The sequence below is a fragment of the Mustela erminea genome, chromosome 14 (genome assembly GCF_009829155.1).
Source record: "Mustela erminea isolate mMusErm1 chromosome 14, mMusErm1.Pri, whole genome shotgun sequence".
Classification (NCBI taxonomy): Eukaryota; Metazoa; Chordata; class Mammalia; order Carnivora; family Mustelidae; genus Mustela; species Mustela erminea.
In genome coordinates, this window is record NC_045627.1 from 76596399 (window position 1) to 76609056 (window position 12658).

A 12658-nucleotide genomic window follows, 5' to 3' on the forward strand; every position below is an offset into this window, starting at 1 on the left:
CTCCTTGGAAGCCATTAGAGATTGCCAACCTAAACCTCTTTTTTGCATTTTTTTGTAACATTTAAAAATTATGGCTTTCCCCCTCCTCCCTCCTCCCCAGACTCTGGGACTCCTCTCCTTCTGTTCATTCCTATTTGGAGCTGAAAGCCAGAAATAGCTGTTTACTTCATTGTCCTCATTTCCCTGCATTGTTACCATTCAGTTCTCCGGTGGCTCCCCTGTGGTAGATGTGTTTTGTAAATGAATTCTCAATAAGCTGGAGAAGAAAAGCATGCGTAAAGACCTTGGACACAGTCTAAAGCCAAACATAGGACAGGGTATTTTCTTTAGGAGAAACTATGAATTAACTAACAGTTTCATACATACCATCAAAATATTATTTTCTACATAATGGTATTATAGGACTGGAGAAAGTACACATTGTATAAGGAACTTTAATTTATTAAAACGTAAATAGTAATAATCTTGTATGTAGAGCACTTCCTCTTATAAGACTGAAAAAAGTTATCTAACACAGGACCAAAGTCATATGATCTCTAATCGGTCAGCAAGTAAATTTTTGAGTGCTTGACCCACAACTCCTGTTTTCTTTTTTATTCTAATGGTGGGCTCACTAAGACAAAGGATTTTACATGTACATCTACTAAATAAGGACTTGCCCGTCCAGTTATCATAAAACAAAATATGGACAAATTCCTTATAGTAGTAAATGCATATTACATAGTTTTCCTAATAAAATAAAGCAGTGTACTAGGGAAATACACCTCCAACACATTGCAGAGAGTCCTCAAGTACACAGTGAGTCCAAGAATAACAAGTAAATCAAACATTTTAAAGCTGCTTCAAAACTGCATTAACTGGAAGAAAAGAACCATTCATTCAAAATGACTATGGGAGAGTGGGGGGCACCTGGGTGGTTCAGTAGGTTAAGTGTCTGATCCTTGATTTTGGTTCAAGTCATGATCTCTGGGTCATAAGATCAAGGCCCATCTTGGGCTCTCTCTCTCCCTCTCCCCTGCACCTTCCCCCTCTCTAATAAAAAAAATTAAAGTAAATAAAATGTTTGCAGAAGGTCCAAAGATACTAAAGATTTCCATTCCACAATAGCCCTGCACTAGATAATTTACCCCTAATAGCAATAAATTCTATTTATAATGTGAATTTACCAACCCCCTCCCAAAAATTCACAAATACACCAAAAATTCATTTGGGTTTGACTTTGTACTAAATGTTTTTGTTTGTCTCTAGTAGCAATTACATCTGAACATATCAAGTTCCCATGAGAGGGAACAACCCAAAAAGTACTAGATTGATGGGAAGAAATAGCCAGCTCAGGATTTAATTTAAAATTTGATGCTGATAATATACAATGTAGCTAATATTACAAATAGAAACTCAGAAATTGACCAAAGTTGTATCTTTTGAGACAAAGGAATACAATCCCACCAAAGCATGTTCTGGCTAGAAACAGTTAGGAAAGCCACGGTCCCAATTTGTGGGGGACAGCCCCACTATATAACTGTTACCCAGTGTCCCATCAGGTTTAGCATTTGTCCTAGATAGAAATACCCCATTTTGTTGTTTACTTATACGGCACATGCAAAATATATTATATATTTAAATATGAGCAATAAATGTTGATCAGTCCCTAATTGCCCCAGTCTAATTCAATCACAAATTCTAACCCCCTTTAATATTTTTCTACCCCAAAATCATGGCAATGCTTCCTTACCCCAGAGTGTTCATTAGATATTTGTTAATTACTTCATTAATTAATATATTAGTATCACTAGCCCAGAAGTGTATGAGATAGAATAAATCTGGCTACTTGAGGAGAAAGGTTGTATAAATATTATCTGATTGATTAGCAGTGGGAAAGGTCAAAAGACCAAAAGAGTTAACTACTTCCCATCATAGTCTTCTTGCTTGCTGTCAAGAAATTTACAGAAAAATGGTTGACATTTCTGTTCTTGAGGAAGAAGAGAGAAGAAAGCATATATTTTCTTAAATGGAATCCTTTTATAACTAACATAAATTGTAACTCCATTTGCTTCTCTTCCCTTCTCAATAAAGAATGAATGTAATAATTAATTTATACTAGCAAATACTTATTTTTCTAACTCAGATACAATCTCTCTATTTTCAAGTTTCAATAATCTTGTTGTAGCTACATTAATGCCTCTATTGGTCTCATATATTCTCCCTCTCTCTGCCTCTTATCATTCTCTGTCCCTCTCTCTCTCTTTCTTTTTTTACCCTTAAAACAGTTCCCTCTCCAGTTTGTATGTGAGTTGGTTTTGGCCTCAGGCTGTTGTCTGTGACAGGATGACATTTGTGCTCTAGACCATGAGGCACTTACAAAGGCAGCAAAGAGCATTTCCTAAACTGCATGGGAGAAGACAAGAGATAAACATGGAAGTGCTTCGGGGGAGCCTGCAGTTAATGAGGGCTTGTTCTGTCCAAAGGCTAGAGTCATAGGTACCTGAGGAGCTTTACCAAGCTGTCTCCAAGACGGATCGACAAGAGGAGCTACAGAAGACAACAAATCCAGACAGCGGGATTTTCAATGATGTGTGTATGATTATGAACTCTAGAAAGTCTCAATGGATATCTATGGGATGGATGGATGGATGCAAGGATGATATTGCTAGAGATGGCTACTTGAACCAGAGTGAAATACTAACCGTTCACATTCCTTTTCCTTTCCCTATCCAAGTACACGGGAAACCAGGGATTAAGCAGATAATGGGCAGCCACAAGTGAAGAACATACGAAGTCTTACTGAGTAGCATCTTGTGACTGGAGCAACGGAATGGCAAACTGTATCAAGTGATTAGTACTACTTACATCAATGAATACTAATATAGATTCAGTTAGGATGAACCTGAAATCATAGGCTCATGAAAGAAAATATTTCTCCCATAAAAGATGATAAAGACTAATTTACCATCTCAAAGGAAATGTTCCATAAATTTTACAAAATTTCATCTTTAATTTTAATGGGCTCTATTAATTAGTGTGCCTTTGTTCTTCCTTCAAAGTGAGGGAGCTAGTAAAGTGCCTATAAAAACAGGATCAAGTTCGGGGCACCTGGGTCGCTCAGTCAGCTAAGTCTCTGCCTTCGGCTCGAGTCATGATCCCAGAGGCCTGGGATCAAGCCTCGAGATGGGTTCCCTGCTCAGAGGAGAGCCAGCTTCTCCCTGTCCCTCTGACTGCTGCTCTGCCTACTTATGTTTTCTCTATTTCTCTGTCAAGTAAACAAATTTTTAAAAAAATTTTTAAAAATAGGATCAGGTTGGGTGCCTGGGTGGCTCAGTGGGTTAAGCCGCTGCCTTCGGCTCAGGTCATGATCTCAGAGTCCTGGGATCGAGTCCCGCATCGGGCTCTCTGCTCAGCAGCGAGCCTGCTTCCTCCTCTCTCTCTCTCTCTGCCTGCCTCTATGCCTACTTGTGATCTCTCTCTGTCAAATAAATAAATAAAATCTTTAAAAAAAAAATAGGATCAGGTTACGAACACATACTTCTTAAAAAAAAAAAAAAAAAAAAAAAGAACGCACACTTCTGGGGCACCTGGGTGGCTCAGTGGGTTAAGGCTCTGCCTTCAGTTCAGGTCATGATCTCAGGGTCCTGGATGGAGCCCCGCATCAGGCTCTCTGCTCAGCGGGGAGCCTGCTTCCCCCTCTGTCTGCCTCTCTGCCTACTTGTGATCTCTCTCTCTGTCAAATAAATAAGTAAAATCTTTAAAAACACACACACACACACTTCTTTGTGTGTGTTCATATGTACTTCTTTGTTCTTCATATGTACTTCACTTGTGGCTGCCCATTATCTGCTTAATCCCTGGTCTCCCGAGTACTTGGATAGGGAAAGGAAAAGGAATGTGAACGGTTAGTATTTCACTCTGGTTCAAGTAGCCATCTCTAGCAATATCATCCTTGCATCCGTCCATCCATCCCATAGAATGGCCTCACTCCTTCCCTTTGCTATAGACAAACATGTTGTTTGGCTGTTCTGTATGCAGCCTTCCTGTGTGCCAGCATTCTTAGCATGGGATGTTGTGGTGTCAAGTACAAAGCTAAGGATAAGGCTCAGATAGCCTAATCTGCCATATGAAAGGAAACACAACAGGGGGCCTTTGGCAAGATTTCTACCTCAGTGAGAACTGTGGTCAGGATAAAATGTAACTTCCTGCAGCATTATGTGGTGATAAAATACCATTTCTAATGTGGATTGTGGGCAGTTGCACAACCAGGGATGAGTTGTTACCTGAATGTTACCAAGAAGAGACCTCTCCCTTCCCTTCTCTGCATTTGTAGCTCTCTATTTAGGAAAAGACTGTGATGTAGAGGCTTACTAGTTTCATCCATTATCCCCTTGTCTTCCTGTTCTTCTAGCCTCCCCACCACAAATCTTGTGCCTCCTCGTATTTCCCAGACTTCTTCCCCACATACCCTGCACCCTCACTCCTCCGTGCTTCACCTGTGCTGCTCCTTCTAGAAAGAAAGCACATCTTTAGTGTTCTGCCTGTCACATTCCTACTCACCCTCCAAGGCCCAGTTAACATATCAGATTCCATCTCCTCTGTGAAGGAAAGATGCTCTGGTTATTGGCAGCTACAATTAGTTGACCTTCCCGTAGCATGATTACTCCCAGATGAAAATCTTTATCATATCCTCTTCCAATCAGCTGTGTATATAACTTTACACACACACACACATACACATAAACACACACTTAACTCAGTTTATGTTCCTCTGAGGTGAGGACTAACCTTTTTTCATTAGATATAACTAGTCCCTAATAGAGTAAGACATGCTATTATATTTAGTGATGTAAACTTCCAAATAAGATCAGAAATAGGTACATGTTCATAAAAATCAGTTACTTAAGACTTTGACTAATCCTCAGAAACATACAGACATAATATATACAGAACATACATAAAATAACTTGATATTTATAATTTCAAATATAAAAACTGGTCTAAGAATTGGTTTTGCTATTAAAAACCATTGACATGCATATCAACTTCATTAGAATAGTTGCCTATGCAAAAAATAAAAATTTAAAAATTTAAAAAAAAGGAATGGGAGAGGCTCCTGACTGGTCCAGTCAGAGGAACATGCAACTCTTGATCTCAGGGTCATGAGTTAGGCCCCACATTGGGCTTAAAGGTTACTAAAAAAAAATTTTTTTTAAGTTTAAAATAAATAAATAGATAGGCAGCTAAGATAAGAGCGGAGTCGGATGAACTCATGATGACAATAAGCCATAACCTGAGAAAATATGATTAACTCCAACTTCTCTACCTGAGGTTTCAAAACTAAACACAAATGGATAAATAAAAGGTAATGCTATTTGCAGATACAATGTGGGAACAATTTAATCTTCTGAAAATCTTTTCTGAAAGATGATTCTCCCACTTACAAGATACTAATGTCAAAAAGTATTTCTCTTATGTTAAAAAAAATCTACATATTGAATTAGAACCCATTTATTCTAAATATAAGAAAAGTACTAGAAGTGTAATGTGTTGCTCTTTTGATTTTTTTCATATCAAAACTAATAATGGCTAAACTTGGCTTTTAAACATATCTTATTTGTCTTCAGTTTGTTAAACTGCTTGAGGCTCTGTAAATCAGAGGAAAAAAACTTGGCTAAGACAGGCCAGGAAAATGGCCCCCATATAACACCAAATAAACGCCCCTCCCCATGCGTTAATCTTTACAGCATCACCATGAGAAACTGATAAGGGCTGAGTGATGCAACTGGTTGTTGTAACAGCCATCGAGTTCCACGAAGAGGTAAGAGAGAGAAGGAAGAAATGGGACGAAAATCCCCCCGTTGTCAACAAAGAGAGACAAGTTCCTTGAGTCCCACCATAAGCACGGAACTGTAAGAGGTCAACAAAAAGAATGTAGCTCTGATTCTTATGGTCGCCCTACATCCCAGCACTGTGGAGGAACCATCATCCAGCAGAGAACTTGACTGCTACTCTAGAAAGCTGATGGCAGCCCTCGCTGCCTCTCTGCCTTCAGCAGATACGGCCCAGGACTCAGCATGGTCTGCAACCAAAGCCCCCATGCCAAAGCGAGGACACTTGAGGCCAATCGCATCCAACCACGTCTCTCATTCCTGCAGTCTGACTCATGGAAACAATGAAGAGCTCCCATCCCTGTTCATTTCCTCTCCCCTCTCATAGCCTTCTCCCTTGTGCTTCTTCCCTCTGACTGCACATTTTCTCACCACGGAAAACCTTCCATTGTGCTGTCTGGAACCACAGCTCCTTGTAAATAAAACTCCCTACATCCTTAGCCTTTCCCCGAAGTGCCCTCTGCCATCTCCTGACTCAGCTGTGATTTGGCTCTCCTCTCGCTGGCAAGCGTGCCATCCCACACCAGCATGTTTTCCAGGTCAACACACATCGTACTGTTTCTCTTCTATGCCTCCTCCCTAAAGAGCCCGTCCCTCAATCCCATCCTTGGTCATCTGGCTCATCTAAGAATCCAGCTCGTTCCTTAAGAACACAAAAGTCCGTTTTCTTCAAGATCTCATAGTCCTTAACCCCATGGCTGTCTTCTCAGCCACACTTTCCTATCACCAAAATACTCTCCCTATATATCCCATATTATTTCTCTCTTTCTCCCTGCACTCAGCATATCCTATTAATGTAAGTATTTACGCATTTGTCTCTTCCACAAAATTGTGAGCTCCTTGACGATATATACTGGGTCCTGTTCACCAACTGCTGGCACATAACAGGTGTGCAATAAATACTGAATGAATGAATAAAAACCTATGTTCCTGACTTGACAAAAATGAATGAATGGGGAGGAACTGTACATTTTTTCTTTACTAGATTTTTCTCTCAATCTATTAAGGCTATGCCTACTTGTTAGCAAACAACAGAAAGATGTATTTTAAAAAAAAAGCCAGCTATCTTCCCTCCTCACTCTTGCCTTTGAGGTAATCTTGGTGTCTATGGTATTTTCTGTGCCTCCAGAGCACACAAACATATGCACACATATGGATTTCTCTGAGTTTACAAAACCGGGATTGTGCATTACATATACTTTATTCTAAAACTTGCCTTTTTCCACTTAACAATGTATCATGGCCATCCCTCCAGACAAAACACATTATGAATCTAACTCATTCTTTCTAATAGTTGCATAATTGTCCATCGTATGGACGTACCATAACTTAGTCACTCATTTCCCAGTGGATGAACATTCAGATTTCTTCCAGTTTTATGGAAGTTCTAAAAGCAAAGATTATGCTCTAACATTTCTAGAACATACATACTTTGAGGTCTTTCTCTGCCAGAGCAATGGACTCTATCTACATACACCTGCACCTTTCTTCTCAAGACTCAAGATTCTGAAAACCTAGTGGGCTCATGAGTGATCTCTTACATGTACACTGTCACATGTCTTGTACAGACTAGGCATTTAAGATTTATTATATTTAACCAAATCTAACTAGATGGAAACTTTCAGGAAGTAGGCACAGTATGTACTGCTTGTCATACCTAATTCTCAGGATTTGGGAGAAAGAGAGTTAAAAATAGGGAATTTTCATTCTTAATTTTATATATTTCTGTTTGAATGTATATATTACTTTATAATTTAAATATTTAGTATATCTATTAATTTGTTAATATAAAATATTTTATTACATTAATATATTATTAATGAATTATAACACATTACTTTTATAATTCATAAGCAGCTTTAAAAAAATGATACAGAACCCTAAATTAGAAGAAACAAGCTTTAATTCAGTGGCTGCCAAATCTGTCTATACATTAAGAATCCACTGGGGGCTTAGTAAACATTCAGATTCCCAGGCCTCTCCATGAATATTCTGACTCAGTAAATCTGAAACAGGGCCCTCACGTCAGTATGTCAACTATTCCAGATGATTGTTATGGCTGTACTGTAATGGTTTACGGAATTACCTGGGGAGCTTTTCATGTACATGGATTTGGGGATTCTGTCTTCAGAGTTTATGAGCCGCTAGATCTGGAATGAGGCCTAGGAATCAACATTTTAAAAAGATTATCTAGATCATTCTCCCCAGTTTTAGGAACTCTGTTCTAAAGTGTTGTGATTTCCTTTAGTTGGCAACCCAAAACTCAAGATATGATAGCTCCATTTAGGCCTTCAGTAGTAAAAGTACACCACCAAATTAAAAGTCTTTGATGAAAATATTCTAAAAGGAAAAAAAAAGAAAGAAAATATTCTAAAAGACCATAAGATGGTAATGTCTTATCTTGTCCTATTATGGAATTAAATACTTCTTATTGTTAGTTTGAGTAGGGAATTGAATTTTACAACCCTGTTTCTATCTTAAAGACCAGATGAATTAAAGAATGATCTTTTTCTCTCTAAAATTTTTAATAAAACTTCTCTTATGAAATTCAATAGTTTTCGATGTTTAAAAAATAGTTCTACCCCACTATAACCTACAAGGCTAGATATTAGAAATAAGCAGAGATCACTTCTTAGATTAATGAAATTTATCTTTCCAAATGTCTAAAGACCTTTCCACTTACAAATTGGGTATTTAAATAGACACATTAACTTTCTGACCCTGAAACTTTATCTCTACTTTCAGGAGTATAGGTGAGAGCAGATACTGAATTAAAAAATCACACAGTAAAGCTCACAGTTTTGACATCTTTTGTGAAAGAATAAATGGCAAGCAGACATTTTTCCAAACCAGCTTAATTCAATAGCTCCTCTATTAGGTACTCTGCTAATCACCTAGAATTGGATTTGTTTGGTTGATTGGTTTATTGGTTGGTGGGTGGGGGGTTTTTTGGTTTTGTTTTACAAATTCATAAAAATAAAAGCACTTCGTAAAAGCATTAGAAAAATCCTCAGTCAGTAATACATTAAGAAGTTCTGGTCCTCTAAACTGAAGTAGGAGGAAACAGAGTGGAAATCCCAAGTTAGTAACAGTAGGATCAAGTGGTCTTTTTCCCTTCACTCTGTCCTTACCAAGTGCCCATGAATGCATTGGGAATTCCTACTTACTTACAAAGGCCATCTCCTTTAAACTCATGTATAGGGCATTTTCTCTCTCGTCTTGGAAAATCAATGACTGGGATGTTTACTATAATATTCAAAGAACTAATATCTTTGAAAAGGCAGTAAAACAAAGTGATGTGATCAGAAGTCAAACAGACCTGGATGCAAATCAGGATCTGCGACTTGGCAACTATTTGAGTGCAGGCAAGTTATACAATCTCTCAATATCTCAGTTCCCTCAACTGTGAAATGGGGAGGTAATAACAGTATCTACTTGACAGTTGTTGTGAAAATTAAATAATTTAATACACGCAAAGTACCTGACACATAATAAGTATGCAATGACTGACACCGATTATCATGGTTTTTTGTCCCTGCAATATTAGTCAGATTTTTAACTGTTAAATGCAAAATTATCAACACAGTTTGAAGAGAAAACAAGACAACTGAGTGATATTGTCTGTGTCTGACTCCAAATCTTCCTTCTTGAAACCAGATTCAAGAAGAAATATTTGAGAAATATTGAGAAATATTTGAACCCAACCCAGAGGTCTAGCTCTCGGAATCCCTGGGGCCGTCCTCATTCATAACCTCAGATAAAGCACAGAGACCCCATAACAGAAGGGGCCAGAGATACGGCGAAACTTCCAGGGATGTTTGTGGGGGTGAGTGGGAGGGAATTGGTTTCTTAATGAACTTGATGCTTCCTAGGACATAGCAGGTTCCCAGTAATAGTAGTTATGAGGCTCCTACAGTGCAAGGTACTGTACTAAGTGGTCTGGGTGATGTCAAGTTGGGTCAGAAGAGGACTCTGACCATAGACAGCTTTACAATCTCTGAGAGAGATTCTTCCCATGGGCCTTGTCGTACTCAGAACAGAGATCAGGACCAAAAGCCTCCGTGCTAGAACGCAGTTTAGGGATTGTACAGCTGGAGTCGCTTGGATGATCCATACACACACCCAGATCCCTAGAATCATGTCTGTTCCACCCTCTTTTTTCTTTCTTTAATTACAAATCATTAGGCTACATCAGGCAGGGAGTATCTTGGGGCCTCCTGTCAGCTCCGGAGCCCAGTATTTACAAATGTACGTTCTATCATTCCACCTAGCCTTCCCACCCCATGTCCAGGTATGGAACCTCTCAACCATATTGCCATATCAACAAAGACCAGTTTCCTTCAAAAGAAATCTAAACATAAGAAATTAGTCTATTCATTACATGCCCCAGAGTGAACCCTGGAAAGCAGCACTAAATTATCCAACAGATGTTATTAAATTCCTTAACTGCCCCACTCCAAAAGCAGGGTTAACCCTTCAGACAAAAAAAAAAAAAAAAAAAAAAAAAAAGAGAGAGAGAGAGAGAGACGCAAAAACAACTCTGCAACTCCTCTTACAAGTTTTAGGGTATCAAAAGGGGTGGTACTTACTGCTTTGCAAATACTCTTTCTAAAGATAATCAATATTTTCCTTAAACACTTATGGCAAAGCAACCAAGTCGCTCATTTTAATTGCTAGCAAACTGCACAATGACTTGATCTCTTTAATATTTCACTCATAGTAGCAGCCACTGAGCTATGACTAACCCACTCTCCCCAGCATCACCACTGGCTCCAGATGGCAAGAAATACATTCCCTTCACTCTTGCCTGAAAAGCAATTTGGAATTTTTTATTTTATTTTATTTTACTTTCACCCAGTTTTACCTGCAGTAATTGTTTCACTCCAGAAAGAAAATGGGTGGGAAATGACGATTAATGCTAAGAGGAGTACAGGTAAGGGAATTTACTTTTTTTAATGGGGTATAAGCACTGCAGCTTTAAATCCTACTGCATCAAGCCCTGGATTCCTTCCATAACCAAGCTGCAAAATGGTAACAAGAAGGAGGAAAAAAATACCTCTTCCTCTCCTGGACAGCCCTTCTGGCGGCTCCTCAGCAGGACGCGCAACGGCAAGCCCATCCCCCACGCCCTCCCAGCCCAGCCGTCAGGCTTGCACAGGTGAGCCAGGCACCGACCTTGGCCCTCAGGTTTCGCCCACATCCGGGGATCAAGGTCAAGGGCGAGGGCTTCCTTTTACCCCCGCCCCCCCAAGTCGCCCAGAGCCCAGGGATCCCCTGCCAAAGTTTCAGGCCGGGTTGGGGCCAGCGCGACTCCCACAGCCCCTCGCCCTTCCGCACCTGCCCGGCCCGCCCTGGTCTGCGCCCTGCCCCGCGGGGCCTGGCACGGGGTCGAGGGACGGTGCCCACCTGGTCCCCACTCACCCCTTGCGGACATGGTTCAGGCAGCAGGAGCCGAAGCGGAGAGGGCAGAGGAGGAACCCGGCAGGGCGTGGGGAGGAAAATATCTCCGAAACGCACCCCAGCGCACACGCGCCCGCCGTCCGCCGTGGGGAGGCGGCTGGCAGCGCGGGGACGCCGCCCGCAGGACACCTGGCCGCCCGCTGGGCGCAGCGCGGCAGGCTGGCGGGGACGCTGCGACCGCGGGGACCCGCCGCTGGGCGCGGCAACGCTGACAGCCCGCGGCCCGCGCTGGGCGGGGCCCGCCTCTCCCGCCTCCCCCGCCTCCTGGCCTCCCGGGCCTCCCCCGCCTCCCCCGCCCCGGCCGGGCCCACCCTGTCCAGCGGCCGCTGGGGACGTGCCGCCCGCTCGGCTGCCGCGCCAGGCGGGGCTTTTGTCCCCGAGCGAGGTGGGGCGTGCGGTAAGGGTCTGCGTCCTCCCCTCCCCCGACTGGGATTCTTAATTTAAGATAATTATTAATAATATTGGTGCTATTATTAGTGGCTTTCCAGCCTCCCGCTTTGGTCCCGGAGAAAGCAAGCAAGAAAGAGCCGTTCTGCTCCCTCCCCTAAGTAATGCCCTTGACCACCGAGGATGACCACGACTGCCTCAGGGGGCTTGGACCTCAGTGGGAAGAAGGCCTCGGGCAGCTCACGCTGGGCGGTCAAAGCAAAATTAGCGACCAGCGAGCCCCTTCGAAGTCGCCTGGGTGGGATGGGCGGGACTGGACTTCGAAGTCGCCTGGGTGGGATGGGCGGGACTGGACTTCGGCGACCTTTGAGGTAAAACCCTGCAGAGCAGGGCTGAGCCCGCTCGGCTTGGCGTCTTGAGGCAACACTCAAGGGATGCTTGTAGACTCATTTGATTCATTGTTTCTACTCGGAAGTGTCAGAGCGGGGCTGGATTGGAGACAGGGGGCGAGCACTGCAAACAAATCCACTTTTTCTATATACCAGGGTGAAAACGAGAAAATACAAAAAGTCTTTTGGTGTCCAGAATATAAACCCTGAAGGTAGAGCATTGATGGTAGTAAGCGAGACAGCAAAAACCACCAGATCCAGAAATCATGAACTGAAGAGGTGCGATTCTAAGCTTTGAGAGCAATCACAGTACCTTACTTAACCTGTAAGACGGGTGGAGGGATTCCAAATTTGAGGAATTCACACTCATTCCCTTCTCTGTCAGCTACTCCTCTATACACGCTCACAGCATATATTCTAGTTATTTCCTATGTAGCCACTTTCCAGATCCATCCTGATATGTATAATTCGTCTGACAAGCCAGAAGTATTGGAAGAACAGGTGAACATAATAGCTCTAGAAAAAAAAATAATAAATTGATGGATAATT

At 41.6% G+C, this 12658-nt stretch overlaps 1 protein-coding gene across 1 annotated transcript in view; it reads right to left on the reverse strand.

Annotated features, from left to right (window-relative positions):
• The window catches only part of ABLIM1 (actin binding LIM protein 1), a 300396-nt gene extending 288840 nt beyond the window's left edge, over positions 1–11556 (reverse strand). Inside the window, exon 1 of the mRNA XM_032313777.1 lies at positions 11295–11556. Within this exon, the coding sequence (XP_032169668.1) occupies positions 11295–11307 (13 nt within the window). The 5' untranslated portion in view covers positions 11308–11556. The remainder of the gene's footprint in view (positions 1–11294) is intronic.
• Positions 11557–12658: the final 1102 nt, after the last annotated feature.